This window comes from Saccopteryx leptura, chromosome 3, assembly GCF_036850995.1.
Source record: "Saccopteryx leptura isolate mSacLep1 chromosome 3, mSacLep1_pri_phased_curated, whole genome shotgun sequence".
Classification (NCBI taxonomy): domain Eukaryota; kingdom Metazoa; phylum Chordata; class Mammalia; order Chiroptera; family Emballonuridae; genus Saccopteryx; species Saccopteryx leptura.
Genome location: NC_089505.1, coordinates 51,028,837 through 51,048,762, shown reverse-complemented (window position 1 = coordinate 51,048,762; position 19,926 = coordinate 51,028,837). Strand labels below are relative to the sequence as shown.

At 47.6% G+C, this 19,926-nt stretch overlaps 1 protein-coding gene across 3 annotated transcripts in view; it reads right to left on the bottom strand.

Moving 5' to 3' along the window:
- FYN (FYN proto-oncogene, Src family tyrosine kinase) overlaps window positions 1–19,926 on the bottom strand; it is a 230,844-nt gene that overhangs the window by 19,421 nt on the left and 191,497 nt on the right. For all 3 annotated transcript variants that reach the window (XM_066373451.1, XM_066373453.1, XM_066373452.1), the window contains 3 exons: window positions 18,675–18,854; window positions 16,959–17,035; window positions 16,709–16,862 (listed from right to left, as the gene is read on the bottom strand). In XM_066373451.1, coding sequence (XP_066229548.1) covers window positions 16,709–16,862; window positions 16,959–17,035; window positions 18,675–18,854 — 411 coding nt within the window. The remainder of the gene's footprint in view (window positions 1–16,708; window positions 16,863–16,958; window positions 17,036–18,674; window positions 18,855–19,926) is intronic.

Below are 19,926 nucleotides of genomic sequence, written 5' to 3'. Positions count from 1 at the left end.
CGAGTCCTCTGCTTATCCTCCATGACCACTGTCACTGTCTGTCACCAGCTGGGTGTCCTTTTAAGGGTCTAACAACTGCTAACTGCAGTTGGAAAGCATCTGTCACACACCACTGAGACATAAAAACACCTAAAAACCCCTGTGCTTTTGGTGCCAAATAGTGTGGGTTCTGATCCTCCTTAGGTCTGAGTGAAACTGCCTGAGGCGGACGGAGGCTGGGACTCGCTCTGTGAGGAGCACGGGCAGGTCACAGGGCTGCAGCGAGGGCCACGTGAGCAGAGGCAGCCGGAAGCGCTCGCAGCAAAGAGAGCGGAGATCCCTTCCCAACAGACAGGTGGAAGCAGGTGGCAGACACCAATCGCTCCACTCGTGGGCCATGGTCTTTCTCATTTAAAATTAGATGACTCATCATCCATGCTTTAAGTAAAGGAGAGGGTTGTGGATTTATTCAGTTATCAACGTTTTTCCTCAAAACAACAACAAACACCCCAGCCAGCACTACTGGGCTGGTTTTGTTCTCTCTTCCTACCATAAGTATTTCTGGAGTTTTCCCTCCTGTTTGGCACTGTGCTCAGTGCTGAGTGAGCTCAACCTCCGCTCTCAGGGAGACTGAAGCTCAGTCTGGGAAGGAGATAAAACAAACGAGTGGCCAATATTATGTCAGAATGGGACAAGTGCTACAGAGAACAGTACAATGAGCTACAAGGACAGGTTTTGTGGGGCTTGTAGGCCATACTCAAAGCTTTGGGTCCCCGCCTAAGTGTGATGTGAAGCCACTAGGACTTATGAGCAGAAGAAGTGTGATGACCCCCTTCCCCTTCTTTCTCCCTGTCTTTGAAACATGGAAGATAACATATTACTGTGAGAATGATTTGTGATGAGACAGAATGTGAAAAGCATTTTGACTTTTCAAAACTCTCGAAAAGCATCATGACATTTCAAGGCCCAGGGGCGTCTGTTAGCAATTAGCAACTGGGTAGATTAGGCTTCTATTGTCACTTCTGTCATTGTGTTTATTTAAGTGGTGGTGGCTCCAGACACATTTGTGCTATTTTTGCCCACTTTTTGCCCACTTTTCATATCTGAACAATACTCAATCTCAGGGACAGAGTAGTAAAATTGACCCCACACTCTGACACTGTGCACAGTTCACATGTCCTGTGAGAAGCACTCTTCCCTGAGAGGTTTCCTGTGCTTCCGCTCCCGTCTTCTCTTCTGCTGCAGGCTCTCTTCCTCCCACTCTGGTCACAGGAGTCTGAGGGCCTTGGTGTCGCAGCCTCTGCTCTCCATGCTGATGCCCCTGGGGACACACCCTCCCCCATGGCTGACCCTGCCCATCGTCTGAGTGAATGGGGCTGCACACACTGCACACAGTCTCTCGTCGGAAGTCTTCTTTTGTGTTTTTCATACATCTAAGGGACAAAGTCTCAAATGTGGCAACTAGAAATCTAAATTGACTTTTCACCAACCCATCGTACTATGAATGACATTTTATTATAAAGGACAGTCTTATCCTAGGCAAAAATTTTTACTAAATTATAAAGCGTATTCTCACTTTAATATTTTAGGATGCAAATGAAGTCCTTTTATCATGAACTCTCCTGGGGGAGGGGGATCAGAGCACCATTTTCCAGGCTTCGAGGTGACAAGCCTGAATGTGGCCGGGGCTTCTCGCTTCCCTTAACCATCTGCTCTACTCCAGCACCAGGTTTACTGCTTCCCTCTCTGACCCGTCCCCCAAGTTCTCCCTTTCTTATTTAAGCTCTCTGCCAAAACTTGGCTCAGGGCCTCATCTGCCGGTTAAGTCTTCTCATGGTTTCCTGCCGTTAGCTCTTTGTCCATTCAACTACAGTTGACTACATAGGTCTACCCATACACGGATTATTTTCAATTGATCCACTCAGCTCAAACCCGGGTTGTTCAAGGGTTGACTCCAGGCTGGGAATCTGCAGTTTCTGGAGAGCTGACTGTAATTATATGTGGATTTTCAATGGTGGAAGGTCAGTTCCCCTAGCCTCCATGTTGTTCAGGATCAACTGTAATCGCTCTAAACCTCAGCTTCATAATGATCCTACCCTAAGCAAATAGTGGGCTCCCTCCTGCTTTAAATCAAACCCCCCCACCTGATTTCATGGACCCATGTATCTATTCAACTTTGGTTCTTGCTACCCCAAACACAGTTATCCTAGTCTAGTTTGCTTTCCCATATCTGTACCTGCACTTGATATAGTCATTCTTCTTTCTTATATACATTCACTTGTTCTAAATGCCTTCTCTCCTACACCTGCTTAGCTAAAGCATATTCAGTTCAAGTCCCACTTCCTTCAGGAAGTCATCTGTGATTACTCCCGCCTTCAATAATCTCTTAGATGCATTTGGGACCAATGCTATATACAAGTTTCATGCTTGACAACAACAGCTTCTACAATAGCTGAACATATATTGAGTGCTTACTGTCAAGCACCATGCTAAGTGCTTTACACATAGGAGGTTGATACCAATAATGCCCTGTTTTATAGATGAGAAATGAACACAGAGAGCTAAAATAACATGCAAAGGACAGGTGGGAATAGTGGAACGGGGCATTAAACCAAGGGAGTCAGGCTCGAGTCCAAGGACTTAAACATGATACACTATGCTGGCATCCCTATGTCTTTGACATGTCTTTCTACTAGTTCTACATGTGTTATTTTTTATCTCCTTAAACAGAATGGAAATCCTTTGACTATGTTTTACACCTGTGTTCCTCCACAGTATTTTGCTTAAGGCTCGGTAAACAGCAACTGCCCAATAAATGCTCTGACTGGCTCAAGGGTCAACGCAGTGATGTCGTTAACACTTGGATAGCCAAAGAAATTCTCTTCCTTTATACGAATTTAATCAAACTGAACAAAGAAAAGAGTGACAATACAGCCATGTAATAGTCTGACTGAATGTTCTCGTTTTTAAAAGTGTTTTTAAAGTGTTTTCACTTAAAAACAGGCTGACCAGCCAAATTCACTAGGAAGTCAGGATGGCTCATCCCAACCCTAGCGCTCCATGCCAGTTAGTGAAGGTCCTCTACCCCTCGTGGTCAGGAGGTGTTTTCTTCTGCCTCAGGAGAAGCAGGGCCCACTTGATCGGCTACTTACCTCACGCACCTTCATACACTAAGATGATGCAGGGGCATTTCAAAGGCACAGAGAAGGATGGCAGAGACTCTGCTCCCAAGTCTAGCTCCTGCACTGAGTGTGTGTGTGAACAGGCAGGAAACAGGACTCCCTAGAGAATGTTCTTCAGTGACAATGCAAACAGGCCCCCCTATGGGCAGAGCTGGGCTCAAGGGGCCATCTGTGGAAGGTTAGCGTAGGAGCTACAGAGTCAGGCAGGCCTGAGTTTGCACACCGGGTTTCCTGGGTGACCATTTAAAACCCCCCTCAGCCTCAGTCTCCGTATCTGTAGATCAGGGATGATGATCACTTTATAAGGTTGTGGGGAGAATTGTAAATCATGTAAGGGGCTCAGCACAGCACCTGGCACCTTGTAACAGCCACATAAATGCCAGATGTTATTTTCTTTGGCAGGGAGTGCAAAGGCACTGAGCTGCATTAGATTAGCCAAAGCTCTCCAAATGTCAAGGGAGGGAAAGAGGAAACCAATACACTCATCAGTCAGTCTCTGAGAACTTACTGAGTGCCCAGTTAGCCCTCAGCACAGTGGGAGGGGCTCCTGAGGAAACCAAGCACAGGTCGCCTCCTGCCCCAGGACTTGCCAGGTAGCTGGGGAGACCGAGCTCACAGGCAATTCCAACAGAGAGCTGACTGTGGTGCTGGCTGTGGGGAAAAGAGGGTCAGGAGAGAGGTGAGAGAAACTGCACAGGGAATGGGGCCCTGGGTGGGGTGGCCACATGGCAGTGCTGAAGTGTGACGCAGGGTCCCCTGGCTGAGGCCCAGGGCATGGGCTGGGGCAGCCTGGGTGGGCCCAGCTCGCATTATAGGCTCTGGCTGGAGAGCTGGGCTGTCACGCCTTTTTTTTTCTTTTGTCCTGGTGACCAGGCCAATTCTATAACTGTGTCTCAGAAACTATCCCCTCTGGTTATAAACTGGGCCAACGCAGAGAAGGCAAAGCCAGTGCAGAATAACAGAACCCAAATCCTTCCTACAGAGCATACAAGTGGTGCGTTAATGGATTTCCAAGGAGAGGTGTCTGTGTCAGTAACAGACACTGTTCTCTGAATCAAGATCCAGCCAGAGCCCTCTTTAATTATGAAGCCACAAACTCTGCAAATTATTATAGTCAATATTAAATAATGTGCAGTCCTTCAACTTTAAAGTTACCCTGGGGAATAAAGGAACAGAAATCACAAACTATGCTAATCACAGGAAGCTGATTCCATGGGGAAGTGGCGGGTGGTAAGGCAGGACCAGAACAGGATATCCTGGGAAAGAGGTAAAATCAAAGCTGACCTGACTTGGAACTTTGTGATTATTCAAACAAAACAATGATTTCAAACCCAATAAAACCTGCAAAGCAAAGCTCGGAATTTTCACACTAGGCCAAAGGAATGACTTTTACATTTTCCAAATATGTCTGGAGTAATATAGCTGTGTGTTTTCCAGTTATTCCTGGTGACACGTTCTGCTGAAACTTCTACTTTAAGTTCATAAGGTTTTAGCATCAGGTTTTAAACATAAAAATAAACGACAAGTAAATTACAATGGAGCGAGATGATACTCCCTCTGAAATGCATAGCAGTGAGCAGGGTGTTTGAAAAGAAAGGGGTGTTAGGGACTGGGAGGAGTGCTGTCCCACCAGGAATGTGGGGAGAGGAGGGACAGTTTTGGTTAAGGGAGACCAGAACCGAGGACCAGAGGCAGGGCCTGAACACAGTGCAAAGACACAGGCTGACTGGCTGAGCACCGATCCAGTCTGGTGCAGCTGCATCTGCAGAAGAAACACGCAGGCTGAGAGGGGTGAGCAAAGTCCCAAAGGGAGCCCCAAACAGAGGACCGGACAGAAAAGGCATAGAAGGTCCATCTGTGGGTACGAAAACCTAATCAGGACAAGCAGAGGACAGAGGGGAGCAAACCCAGCCATCAGGGAGAATGGACAGAGGGGAGCAAACCCAGCCACCAGGGAGAAGGGACAGAGGGGAGCAAACCCAGCCACCAGGGAGAATGGACAGAGGGCAGCAAACCCAGCCACCAGGGAGAAGGGACAGAGGGGAGCAAACCCAGCCACCAGGGAGAATGGACAGAGGGGAGCAAACCCAGCCACCAGGGAGAATGGACCGAGGGGAGCAAACCCAGCCAGCAGGGAGAAGGGACAGAGGGGAGCAAACCCAGCCAGCAGGGAGAAGGGACAGAGGGGAGCAAACCCAGCCACCGGGGAGAGTGGACAGAGGGGAGCAAACCCAGCCACCGGGGAGAGTGGACAGAGGGGAGCAAACCCAGCCACCGGGGAGAGTGGACAGAGGGGAGCAAACCCAGCCACCAGGGAGAATGGACCGAGGGGAGCAAACCCAGCCACCAGGGAGAATGGACAGAGGGGAGCAAACCCAGCCACCAGGGAGAATGGACAGAGGGGAGCAAACCCAGCCACCAGGGAGAATGGACCGAGGGGAGCAAACCCAGCCACCAGGGAGAATGGACCGAGGGGAGCAAACCCAGCCACCAGGGAGAATGGACAGAGGGGAGCAAACCCAGCCACCAGGGAGAATGGACCGAGGGGAGCAAACCCAGCCACCAGGGAGAATGGACAGAGGGGAGCAAACCCAGCCACCAGGGAGAATGGACAGAGGGGAGCAAACCCAGCCACCAGGGAGAATGGACCGAGAGGAGCAAACCCAGCCACCGGGGAGAACGGACAGAGGGGAGCAAACCCAGCCACCGGGGAGAACGGACAGAGGGGAGCAAACCCAGCCACCAGGGAGAAGGGACAGAGGGGAGCAAACCCAGCCACCAGGGAGAACGGACAGAGGGGAGCAAACCCAGCCACCAGGGAGAAGGGACAGAGGGGAGCAAACCCAGCCACCAGGGAGAACGGACAGAGGGGAGCAAACCCAGCCACCAGGGAGAAGGGACAGAGGGGAGCAAACCCAGCCACCAGGGAGAATGGACCGAGGGGAGCAAACCCAGCCACCAGGGAGAATGGACAGAGGGGAGCAAACCCAGCCACCAGGGAGAATGGACAGAGGGGAGCAAACCCAGCCACCAGGGAGAATGGACCGAGGGGAGCAAACCCAGCCACCGGGGAGAATGGGGGTGGGGCTGCACCCAGGCACCCGTCCTGGCGTCTTGCTCAAGGTGGGAAGGACAGGCAGGAAGATGAACGGTGGAGGGGCAGGCCAGCCTAACACGGAGGAAGACAGACAGGCCGCGGCATCTCCCTGTGTGATGGAGCCGGGAGGTGAGGGGAGGATCTCGGGGCCACTTGCCTTTCCCCATCCCCTCCTTCCCAACGTCACCAGTGACAACCCAGGATAACTCTCACTGGCAACACACAGATGAAAAAAAATTAATGAGCATCTTCTGAATTCATGGGTATTTGGTCCCTTTGCTCTCAGGAAGGAAATCTAAGAAATACCAAGGGGACTTTCCCTGAAGTGCAGACTGTGTTGGAGGCTTAAGTGGTTGCTCTTCGGTGGGATTAAGGAGGAACTCTGCTTGCTCTTCTAGAATATCAAAGCTCTGATAATTCCAATTATTCTTCTCTCTTCCCAAGAGCCAACAAGGAAAACATGTTAGGGGAAAAACTGGGATTCACAGTCCCAGCAGGATAAACACGAACTTTGTGGACTTTTATTGAGGACAGAAGGCAAGGAAGCTGTGTGCAGAGCTCCGCAGGCTGCTGTCAGGGTGCGGAGAACTCCGGCCCAAGGAATAAATAGATGTTCGGGAATGTAATAATTTCAAGAGAAATTATTCCAAGAATCCAGCCACCCTGGGAGAGGCAGTGGGCCCGAGTCAATCTGAATCTGACGTCGTGCTGCAAAGTCTGCCAAGCAGCAAGGACAGGCCCTGGGGTTGGGATACTGCTTGGGGACAGGTGGCTGGCAGTCAGGAAGAAACTGAAGGAGGAGATGATATACAGACAACAGCTGCTTTCAGCATGCTTTTCCAAACTGCCCCCCACGGTGCCTGTGCCCTCGGGGAGGCCGGTGTGATGCGGCTGTGCACCCTCCTCTGGCTGGAAGAAACAGGGACTTCAAAATGTGGGGCTGTTTTCATACGCACTGCCTGCCTGATTACCCAGATGATGCAAAGGCAGGAATTCTTTTGCAGCAAACAAAACAAGACAAGGAAGCCAAGTGACATTTTTGACATTTGATGGCTGTCTGGAGTTCCTATGTACACACTTTAAAATCACAGAGGGTGACCATCTGCTTCCTTCTTCGTGATTACTAAGAAACGTGGGATGCAGAGATCAACAACTTGTTCTTGACCATTCAGAAACAACCGCCCGCTCTGCCCAAGACAGTACAAAGAAGATATCCACACAGAATATATAAGGCCTGATTGCCCAGGGCAGATAAAGAGGAGAGGTATTCAGACAAGAGGCTCTCAGTGACCGGGGCTTACAGCTGTCCCATCTGTGTCCTCTGGGCAGAGTCAGGGAGCTGCAGACTATGGGAGTGGAAGAAATGAGCCTCCCCCTCCCCCACAACAGTTTTAATCTTAGAGATGGGTAGGCAAGGGGGAGTTGAAGTCCCTTTCTTTTCATTTTACTCTGGCTTTCTGCACATCCTTTCTCAGAGGGAAATGAATGGTCTGTACCGTCCACCCGCCTCTCCCTGCTGTCTGACCCCTACCCCTGAGGTGAACCTGGCCCCGCAGCTCGGCTCAGCAGATACACAAAGCATCCCTCTCTCGGAAATGCCGGTGGAAGCCTGGGACTGTGAACGGCAGAATACAAATGAAGGCGCTTTTCTCCCCAGCAACAGAAGTGTACCAAGCTCAGGATCTGGGAGGACTGATGAGACCCAGGCACACCTCAGGATGCAACCCGTCTGGTCAGCAGGAATGATGGCTCCAACCCAGCCACCGGCAGGGCGTTCTGCCCCCGGCTCTCACCAGACAGTCCTTAGGGACCCATGTGTGGTCCGTTCAAACAAACGAGTTTCCTGCTCAGTACTTAAAACAATGGCTGCATTGGAAGGGGTTTACTTTTTGTTAAAGGATGGTTTGCTTCTCTAGCATGGGAAGAATCAGATTAAATTCAATAATTAAAATGGTCCCCCCCCCGCGCACAGATTTGCTGTTCGGGTCACAGCGCACTCTGTGGGAATTGCAGTGCTGCTGCTGACAGCGGACAAGAAACGCATGTGCGGACAGGGGCAGAGGGAGGGCATCTCCTGGCGAGATCAGCCTTGATCTGCCACCGGATTACAGGGGCCTCAGAAGAGGCTGATTAATAATTCTGCAGGAGCCTTTGAGCTGGAAAGCTGGCGTTCTGAGTTTGATAATCCCCAGACGTAGTAATACAAAGGAAGGACAAGAATTGAATTCACAGCTCTGAATTGTGAAATTCAACATATGAAAGAAATAGGGATCCGCTTCTTCCTGACTGTTTGTCAACCTAGCTGCCTGCTTGTTTGTGTTAAATGGCTACTGTGCTTTTTGAATCCAAAATCTGATTATATTTAATTAGTACAGGCATCTGGGATTTCTAATACACAAAGACTTATTAAAGTAACAAATCTTTCTAAAATATGTTCTCCATGAAAGAATGTGTTAATTTATGCAGCAACAATTTTTTAACATGAAATAATTAACATGAAAACTGCAACAATTATGAATTCTTCACAGTCTAATTTATACGTGAATTTTTCTCCAGATAATGATCTACTCAATTTAAAGCCTCAATACTGAGAGCATTTATACAGACGTATTTTTTTTTTCTTTTTACTACACAAACCTAAATTTACTGCAGGTCTTACACAGTCCTGAATGCTGTTTCTACATACATTCTGAAGACCCAGAGGTGAAATTGCCTTACAGTTGCTTCCTCAACAGTGATCTTGTTAAACTCCAAACACACAGAGAAACTCTATGCTTCTGTCTTTGTCATGATTCAAATCAGAAGAGGAAAGGGTTAAATAGGCAGGTCCTCTGAGTGGAAGACTGATAAAAGCTAGCTAGCAAGTGAGGAGCAGTCAGGAAAGACCAGGCAAGTGTGTGCATTTGTGTGTGAGTGTGTGTGTATATGAGAGAGAGAGAGAGAGAGAGAGAGAGAGAGAGAGAGAGAGATAGCTATTACTATTATCAACTACGAGAATATAACTATCAGCTCACCGTTTGCTTTGTGTTCTGTGCTTTGTGTATATTCCCAGGGAAGACATGCAACAAGTCTATGATGTAGATAACTTATTATCTCTGTTTTCAAAGAAGGAGATAAAGGCTCAGAGAGCTTAAGTAACTTGTCCAAAGTCTCAATGCTAATTAGCAGCAATGCCAGATTCATACTGAGATTATCTGACTTCATGGGTCCTGCTCTTAACCAATCCAGTCCCTGCCATCTTTGGGAGGGAGCGGTCTCTATGTGTATGTATGTGTGAGTAAAGAAGGAAAGAAGTCTGGCTATCCAAAAAGACATAAAGCTTAGCCCTAGCCAGGTAGCTCAGTTGGTTAGAGTGTCGTCACAATAGGATTGCGGGTTCGATCCCCAGTCAAGGCACATTCAAGAAGCAACCAATGAATGCATAAGCAAGTGGAACAATAAGCGCTGATGCTCTTTTCTCTCTCTCCTTTCTTCTCTCATATATATATATATATATATATATATATATATATATATATATATATATATATGACACAAAGCTTAGTGCTGCCAAGAGTAGGGGGTAGGAGACAATAATACCAACAGATTCTGCCAACTGACTTCTCTAATCCTCACAACCACCTGAAAGGTTACCAAACACTAACCTTACTTATGTCAAGGATGAGAAATCTGAGGCTCAGTGAGCCCACAGCTAATGCAAAATCCACAACTGGAAATGGCAGTCGGGATTTGAACACAGGTTTATCTAGCTCCCAAGCTCCTGTGCTTCCTTTTGCCCCAAGGGCAGTCTTGCTGGTATAGTGAATACCAGTGTACACAGAGAATAGTGGTGTGGTGAACCATCATTCTGGAGGTGCCTGCAGTCAAAACAGTAGCTGATTCTCAGAGACAGAGAGAGAGAGAGAGAGAGAGAGAGAGAGAGAGTCGTACACACTGCTCACAGAGCAGGAGAGAATATCTGAGAAGTGTAGAGAGGTGACAGTGATTGTGGCTATTTCCCCTGCTGCAAACAGATATTTGTTAAATATCTACTATGTGCTCTGTGCTGAGCTTTAGGCTAAATTACCTCAACAGAGAAGTAGTAAGACACTTGGAGCTTGCTACAAGTGCTTGTTCCTGTGTGTGTGTGTGTGTGTGTGTGTGTGTGTGTGTGTGTGAAGGGGGAGAGAATGCACAATCATCACTGACACTACTGAGAATGCCCGTGAATATTCAGCATTGACATATTTAAAACAACAGAGGCAGCTCTGAGGCGAGCGAGCTCTCAACAGAGAAGGCGAGTATGGGCAGGAAGGAGTCTGCTGGACAGGGTGGCGAGACCTCCAGGCCCCCCCGTGTGCAGGGTGGGGAGCCCTGGGTCGTGTAGGGAACGCGAAGGGGTGAGTGGCCAGATAAACAGGGTTGGCTAGAAAATAATGAAATGATATTTTTTCTCATAAAAGATTGATTCTTCCTTATTGATTACCAATAGTCTTTTTCTTTAAAAAAATTTTAGGTAAAAAAACAAAAGATAATTTTCAAGGAAAATATACCTCAGACACACAAAAATTCAGGTTACAGGAATGGTTTTTATATTTGACAACCCTCAAAGAGCCCTGGCCGGTTGGCTCAGCAGTAGAGCGTCGGCCTAGCGTGTGGAGGACCCGGGTTCGATTCCCGGCCAGGGCACACAGGAGAAGCGCCCATTTGCTTCTCCACCCCTCCGCCGCGCCTTCCTCTCTGTCTCTCTCTTCCCCTCCCGCAGCCAAGGCTCCATTGGAGCAAAGATGGCCCGGGCGCTGGGGATGGCTCCTTGGCCTCTGCCCCAGGCGCTAGAGTGGCTCTGGTCGCAACATGGCGATGCCCAGGATTGGCAGAGCATCGCCCCCTGGTGGGCAGAGCGTCGCCCCATGGTGGGCGTGCCGGGTGGATCCCGGTCGGGCGCATGCAGGAGTCTGTCTGTCTCTCCCTGTTTCCAGCTTCAGAAAAATGCAAAAAAAAAAAAAAAAGAACTTTTGTAGACAGCCCATTTAATTTTCACATTAATTATGTAAGATAATTATTATTTTTGAAAAATTTTTTAAAGACTTTATTCATTCATTTTTAGAAAGGGAGAGAAACAGAGAGAGAGAGAAAGAGAGAGAGAAGGGGGAGGACCAGGAAGCATCAGCTCCCATACGTGCCTGGACCAGGCAAGCCTGGGGTTTCGAACTGGCAACCTCAGTGTTCCAGGTCAGCGCTCTATCCACTACGCCACCATGGGTCAGGCAAAAGTTACTTTTAATCTCCATTTTACAGATGCTAAAAATGAGGCTGTAAAAGGTTGTCACACTCCTAGGTGACAGAGCTAGTTCAAAGCCTGGCCTCCTGACTCCCAGCTGCAGGTCCCTCAGCCTCAGCAGGCGCTGCAGCAGCCTGCCGGGAACTCCACACTGGTAAGCAGCACACTGACTGGGCGGTCTCCCTTTAAAGACCTGCCCACAACACCTGCTGAGCGGCAGCTGCCAATGCTAGGCTTGCTCTATGACCCAACAATTGCCCTCCTGCAATCTACCCAATCAATAGGAGGACATACATCTACCACTACAGCAGCATAGTTCATAACAGCCCCACATTAGAAAGACCAGTAAAATGGAGGAGCTGATGTATTTGTACAACAGAATACTACTCAGCAACGTAAAGGAAAGAACTATGGTCACGTGCAGAAACATGGATGAATCTCACAGACATAATGATAGGTAAGAAACCAGTGTTTATATGAATCTATAGCAATAGAGGTAGAAATGGTGGCTACCTCTGGGCGAGGCTGCTGGCTGGGAGGTGGACAGGAGGTCTTCTAGGGTGCTGGCAACGTTCTGTATCTTCATCTGCGGGTGATGTCAGGGACGTACAGATGGAAAAGTTCACTGAATTATACACTCAGATTTATTCATTTTCTTGTTTGCATGTTATGGTTCCAAAAAACCATAAGTATGCACAAAAGCAAGTCATTCTTATACATACGCCAGGTCTAGCTGAACTTCTTAGGTTTAAACTGATGCTTGTCAGCACAGAGCTTTGTGAAAGCTCATGAAGAAAAAAATAAGTCTGTCAGGAATTCTCCTGCTGCTTCCTGTCTGTCTGACAGCTGGACGGACTGAGTCCTGGAAGGGCAGCTGGGTGGCAGCTGCCCCTGCTCGCGGTCACAGGAGACAGGTGTGGTGTGGATGTGCGAGGACAGCAGGACAGACGGAAGAGCCGGTGGCGCCCGCGGCACAGGCAGGGCTGGGGCAGCTGTGGAGGGACTCTGTGGAGGGTGCGGGGCTGCGGCAGGGAGGCGGCCTGGTCAGACCTCCGCGGAGCGTGCAGGCGGCACGGGGACAGGTCATGTCCAGCTGAGGCACAGGGACGTGTGGGGAGGGCCGGAAGGTGTCGGGGGGCACCCTGACTGACCTTTCTGGGTGTCAACAGCTCGCTTGGGTGTTCTACAACCACCACTTCAATGAGCAGTACCCAACAAATCCCAAATCAAACTCACCCTCTTTCTCTGAAAATAAGATATTCCTGACCCACTTATTTCTGTTGTTGGGAACTCCATTCTCATGATTACTTGCTTTGACTATTTGGGAATTATCTTTGATTCCTTTCTCTCTTTCCCGAATAGTGGTTGAGCCTTTGCATTGTGTCTACAATCCATTTGTTTATTATCTAAAAACAGTCCTGTATGGAAAATAACAAGAGTATTTTTTATTTACTACCTGCTATGTGCTGGACACTATGCTATAAACTTTACAAATATTGTTTTACTTAATATTTGCAAAACGCACAAAACAAATCAGGTAAAATATATTTCCACAAGTAAGCAAACTGAGATGTGACCAAGTTAAATAAGCTGTCCAAGGCCCCGATGACAGTGGGTTTCGAGTCCGGCTCCGACTTCACGCTGTGCTCCTGCACTGTTCCTCCTCATGTTCCCTGGCTAGCCTTGCACAGTCTTGTTTCCTCTTATCAGTAGCTTCTAGCCAAGTCTCTTTCACAGACAAGGCCCTCAAATAATTAACGCTGGCATTGCTCAGAGATCCTGACTGGTCGGAATTTAACAAAGGGTTTATGACAAAAGCGCTGTCTCCTGTCACTGAGGGTACAGGGACAGGTACTAGAGAATGAGCAGCACCAAATAATGTCTAGTTACCTGCAGAATGCTGCTGGCAGAGGCTCACCCTCACACTCTGGGCCCAGTCCTGACCTTCCTGACACCGGGCTTCTGTTTCCAGCCCAGTGGGGTGGGGTGGTAGGGGGAAAGGAACTCAGGAAGGGCTCTTTAACACAGGGACACACTCCAGTTCTGCTTGTGTCCTGGGAATGTCATCTCCTCTATCGGGGCGGGGGTGTGTGTGACAGATATTTCAGTGTGCCGTTAGATGGGAAGGTCACAACTGTGCTGAAAAACAACTGTCACTCCCAGCCCCAAATACCTGTGTTCAGCATGTGCTTCTGAGCACTGCCCACACTTCCACAATCAAGATGCTGTCTGGCGGTGGCCTGTGGGGATCATAAAACCCGCCGTGCAAATACTACCAGGCGCATGGAGCGGCAGTGTGGAGGAGCCGCTTAATCCCCAGCAGAGGCTCCAGCGTGTAGCACGCATGCCATCTGCAGCGCACACCAACAGATACACGCCAGGTCCTTCCTGCCTCGTAAAGAGGCCAGCCCACGGCAGACCCTTGGGAGAAATTTTATAAACAACTCAGTTGTCCCAGAGCCGGGAAATGAAGGTCTTTCCAACTGCCTCACACACGCACTTGGGAGGTGCCCCTTAAAAACTTCTGCATAGAATAAAGGGAAAAAAGGGACCTATGACTAATCTCAGTTTTTAATTTTCTGTTATTTAATCACTGTCTGGATGAGAGGCAGTCCAATGTGGTGTTTGAGGGAAGACGCAATTGGGCCAGCCATTCCCAGGTTCAAGTCCTGTCTCTGCCCTTTCACGAGCTACGTGACTTTGTACAAGTCACTTAGGCGCTCTGAATCTCCTTCTATTGTTTCCTCCCACTCCTCACATTTTCTGCTTGGCCTGGCACTCTGTAGGTACTCGATAAATTCCTGTCCTTCCTTTTTCTGTTGTAGGACAGCAGTGCTTTTATTCTCATTGCAAATCCAGGGGGCCCACAGTGCCCCCCCCAATTCAGTTCCCCAGTTCATTTACTGCTTATCTCTTTCCAGTGTTTGGCATAGATCTGAAAATATTTGTGAAAGGAAGGCGAGAAGAAAAAATAATTTATAGAAGGACGGGCAGGATACTCTTTTTAGAATTTAAATGAAGGAAACTGGGCACAAAGGGTTTGAGCTGATCCTTTGAAAGGCACTAGAACAGCATCTGGGAGTGATGGTGGAGGGAGGAAGCCACCAGAGAGGCCATCAGGACTGGGCCAGGGCCGGGGGCTGGGGGCGGCTGCTCTGCCCTGTCCCACAGCAGCCCTGTGCACATGGAAACCAGTGAGGGGCTCCTCCCCCGCCTGCCCCTGGGCGCTGATCCTCCAGGGCCACAACCAGAGACCTCACTCCCGGAAAGAAACCGCCAGTCAACAACACAGCTGCCAGCAGCCTCAGGCTTCTGGCCCTGCAACCTTCTCATTTATAGATGGTTTGAGGCTGTTAATCACAAATTCTGTGGAGTCTAAAGTCCAGGGAAGGGGCGAAATAAATCCCGAACCAATCTCTTCAGCACCAGGAAGGACGGAAGGATACTTACAAGACCATATGCCAGGGTGGCCTTCATCCTTACCCCTTCCCAAATCAAACATTCATGTCTCCCCACCTCCCCGCTCCCTCTGCTTTCCCCTCCATCCAGGTCTGCGGTTGAGATCTGACAGGTAGGTGTGCCTCGGGGCAAACCCTTTCATTCAGGGCCAGGTTTCAGACCCAGAGCCACTTCAGACCCTCTCCGCCCACCTGGACTCAAAATCACGTCCACATTTTTCTCTGGATTGCCAGGGCTCAATCAAAGCTGCCCGTGTGCCTTTGATTAGTGATATGGCGTGCCATTAGGCCCGCACTGGGGTGCGTGCGTGCGTGCGTGCGTGTGTGTGTGTGTGTGTAAAATGTGTGGCATGCTTGTTGTGTGGGCATTTGGCTCCAGGACAAGAACTGCCACGTGTTGGGGAAATTCAAACAGGCAAGCTGTCTGACCGACATGTAATTCTGCATTTGGACAGTATCTGTACAAGCCTCGTTTACAGTTTAACATTTTTCCTCATCACGAGACTGCTGAGAATGATGAAAGCAGGGAAGAATTGGCATGAAATGAAAGAATTAAAAAAAGAAATAAGAATATAAATTTCAGAGGTGGCCTTTATGAAATCCAGTAGAAAGCACTGCCCTGTAATATATTCTAGTCACCGCTCAGCCTTGCTAGAATAACCAGGCTTCGGTTAAAAACAATAATGAAGGTTACCTCCTCCTTCAGATACAAGCACTGTTCTACAGGAGGAGCCTATGTTTAACTGCCAACAGCACCTTTACCTCCACACATCTACCTGCTGACCACTAGGTGAAGATCTAGGAGGACAGAAAATAACCCCAGGCATTCCCTTCCTGGTGTCAGGTGCTCTAAAAGCACCGGAAAACTGCCCAGCTGGACTGGCTGCTAGTTGGGATCTATTTTTTTTTTTTCTAGAGGCTAATTCTACAAATCTTTGGAGGGGGTGGAATGGAAGGAGATGATTAAAGGAGGTGATGTTCAAGTGACTGTGCTATCTTCTATGCTCCCTCTAAATTCCTTTTTACTGTTCTCCCTGCTCTGGGCCCATCTGAACTCATCAATGGGCTCCTTTGACCTCTGGCGTCTAGTTGGGTTTGGCACGAGATCTGGAGGCAGCTGACGAGTGAGCTGGGGTAGGACTCCTCCAGATCCACCCCTGCAGCCTCTCTCTAATGAAAGGTGGACTCTCAGCACAGCTGTGTCCTTAGTTCTGGTGCCTGCTACCCGCCACCCCCCTTGCCTTCAGGCCTCGGGTCCACTGCTGTTACTAGCTCTGGAACACCCATCATGCCTTGCTGGTTTTCCTAAGCCCTGCCCATGCCTTTGTAAAAAACTCCTTTATTAAACTGTCCAATGAGCATGCCTTCTGTTTTTTCTAGACTGTGATGGAATGACAAGCTATTTCTTGCCTGATCTATTGGTCTTCCACAACCTTCCCCCAAAAGCAAGCTGTCCCAAGCCTAGACACTGTGAGGAGTGTGGCACGAACCAGGAGGACCATTCAGTGAACACTCGCTCATCTTAAAGGAACATCTCCTCCATCTATTGAAACCCCTATAGTTGCCCGCCTGCCGAATTGTTAAATTTCTCCCAGATCAAGGAGAAAACCCACCTGAACAATGACATTTCAAATATTTTCTGAAGGAAGAAAAGGGAAGGAGGGAGCAAAGGCTGTGCAGTAAGTGACTTTTCAAGGATACGATCACAAGCCATTGTCATTCAAATGCCTACCTTGTCTGGCTGTGTACTCATTGTCTTCGATCAATCTGGCCAATCCAAAGTCGGCAATCTTGCATATTAGTCCATTCCCCACTAGAATATTTGCTGATCGCAGGTCTCTGTGGATATAATTCATGCGCTCGATGTAAGCCATTCCTGCAGCGACCTGAGGGAGCCGAGGGAAGGGAACACGTTACACCTTGGCTCTATTCATTCACATGTCTGATTTCTAAGGCAGGGGTCCAGGTACCATGGGGCCTACCTGTGCTGCCATGTCCACAAGGTTTGGTAATTTCAGAGCTCTTCCTTCTCCATCTTTTAAGAAATCAAGTAAACTTCCTATGAACAAAACATAAAACCATTTCAATTTACTTTGAAAGGTAAAAATTTCCAATCTTCTTATTAGAAGTAATGAGGTAACAATGCCATCAATGCAAAAGAAAAATTTATACCAAAAACAGAATAAAAACTATGCAGTGAAGGGCAATAGTTTTACCGTTTAAGAATAAAAAATGGTGATACCATTTTCAAGAACAACAAAAATTGATAAAAGTAGAAAAAAATGGGACTCAGTTCCCTTTTTGTCACAAAGAACACGAGAAACTTCAGCCTCATGCCTCAGTCGGCCCCGCAAGAAGGAGCAATGTGGTGAAACAGCACCCGGCCGATGGTCCCCAAGATGCGGCCCTGGGACAAGCAGGAACAACATCCCTCAGGGAACCCGTTAGAAATGCCAGCTCCCAGGTCCCTCCTGGACCTATCGAATCAGAAACTCTGGGGGTTGGGCTCAGAAACCTGGATTTTAAGAAGCTGTCTAGGTGATTGTGACAGATAATAAAGTTTGGGAATCACTGGCTTAGCTTATTTACAGCTTTCAAATCAAGAAAAAAATATCTGAAGACAAGGAAAGAGTATCTGAGGCTTACAGGGTGAGGCAAGTGGCTCCCTACTAGATCATGGCCTCTAAGACCCCTGTGTGAAAACCGCTGGGGCCTCAGTGCCACTGTGACCACACAGCCTGAGGGGCGCAGCACTAACAGCGGGGCTCAAACAACCGTGCAGAGGCCAGGGGCTCGTAATGGTCAAGGTGACTTTTCCTGCTTTAATCACAAAGTTATTTACCAAATAACCCTGGATACAAAGGACAATCTGCCAAGAAAAACTCCAAATATATCTTAAAAGTACACAGAAAGGAAAAATTATACTGGCATCCTCTGGTGGACAATGCATTGCCTTTTAAGGATGTTTCTTGTTTGGTTCATCTATTTTTTCCAAAACAAAGTGATCTCTGGCCTTATTCCCAACAATACTGCTTTGATTAGAAGACAGAGACAGAGCCACACACAGAGAGAGAATGAAAATAAAATGTGCTGTTTAAAAGCACATCTTTCTTCATCTGATGTTTGAGAGCTGAAAAAAAATTAAGATGTTAAAACATGGACGTTAAATTTAGCGCAGAGACCAGTGTCTGACATTAATTGTTCAGCCCTGCAAAAAGGAAATTTAACACAAGCTATGGCATTCAAAATAACAACAAACTATCATAGCTCTATGTATATCAGTATTAAAAATAAATGCTTTCTTATGGAGAGGAACAAAAGGTACTGGGGGCAAACTTGAGGTCATAGTCTGTTTTAAAATGTTTTCATGGCCTGACCTGTGGTGGCGCAGTGGATAAAGCGTTGCCCTGGAATGCTGAGGTTGTTGGTTTGAAACCCTGGGCTTGCCTGGACAGGACACATACGAGAAGCAACTACTACAAGTTGATGCTTCCTGGTTCTCTCACCCTTCTCTCTCTCTAAAATCAATAAATCTTTAAAAGAATGTTTTCACTAATGAGTACACAATTTGTGCTCTGGTGAGAATGCTTGACTCATGCAGAAACAAGCAAAAAGAGCAAGCAGGCAACCCTGTTCCTTTCTCCTAAATAACCTTGTAGGTCGCTGTGAGGTTGAAGCTAGAAGAGGTCTTGCCTAACCTTTATTCATATACTCGGTGACAATGTAGATGGGCTCCTCAGATACCACCGCGTAGAGTTGGACCAACTTGTCATGTTTCAACTTCTTCATGATCTGCGCTTCCTCAAGGAAAGACTCAGGGGACATTGTGCCTGGTTTAAGAGTCTTTATGGCTACTTTTGTGTTTCCATTCCAGGTACCTGCAGACAGCCACAACAATAAGTCAAAACAAAGGTCCTCTGTTGTTGGGAAAAAAAGTTTTTAAATCAACAGCTATTTGCATAGAATTAGATTTTAAGTTAAAAAATATTGTTTTTGTTGAACAAAGACAGTCAAATGAAAGGACTCTGTCAAGTATTTTTGCCAGGAAAAATGTGTTTACTTATGGCTATATCATGGTTTATAATTAAGCTTATTTCTTATTTTGGTATATACTGCTTTCCTTTTTCTGGCTCAGCCTTGTGATTACAAAGTTGTACAAAACGCTCTGGACAGTTCTTTAGAAGAAAGGTTATAACCAGGGGTTAGAACAGGGGTCCCCAAACTATGGCCTGCGGGCTGCATGCGGCCCCCTGACGCCATTTATCTGCCCCCGCCGCACTTCCGGAAGGAGCACCTCTTTCATTGGTGGTCAGTGAGAGGAGCATAGTCTCCACTGAAATACTGGTCAGTTTGTTGATTTAAATTTACTTGTTCTTTATTTTAAATATTGTATTTGTTCCCGTTTTGTTTTTTTACTTTAAAATAAGATATGTGCAGTGTGCATAGGGATTTGTTCATAGTTTTTTTTATAGTCCGGCCCTCCAACAGTCTGAGGGACAGTGAACTGGCCCCCTGTGTAAAAAGTTTGGGGACCCCTGGGTTAGAATGAGCCTTGTCATCCAATACCCATCCATTCAGCAGTAGAGTGAGCACAGAAGGAATGAGAGTAAGTTCCGTTTTATGGGGTATGCCATCTTAAAAATACGGCAACACACTGAGAGTGTCTAGAAATTACCTCTAGACTTTCAGTTGTCTGTAATGGCTGAGCTACTTGACAGAGTCCTTGAAGAGTTGATCTATATAAGTAAGGTTGTAATTATGCTGATGAGCATTAGCAAGAAGCTCACAGTCTACTTGCCCATACTTCAAACAGGTTTACTGATGGTCAGCTACAACAAGAGCAATGGCTTCTATTAGCTAGACTGGAAAAATCAGGCAACAGCTAAGAGGGAAAAGAAATATTTTAACTTAACATGCTAAGAAAATCTAGTGGGTCCAGAGGAAAGCCTA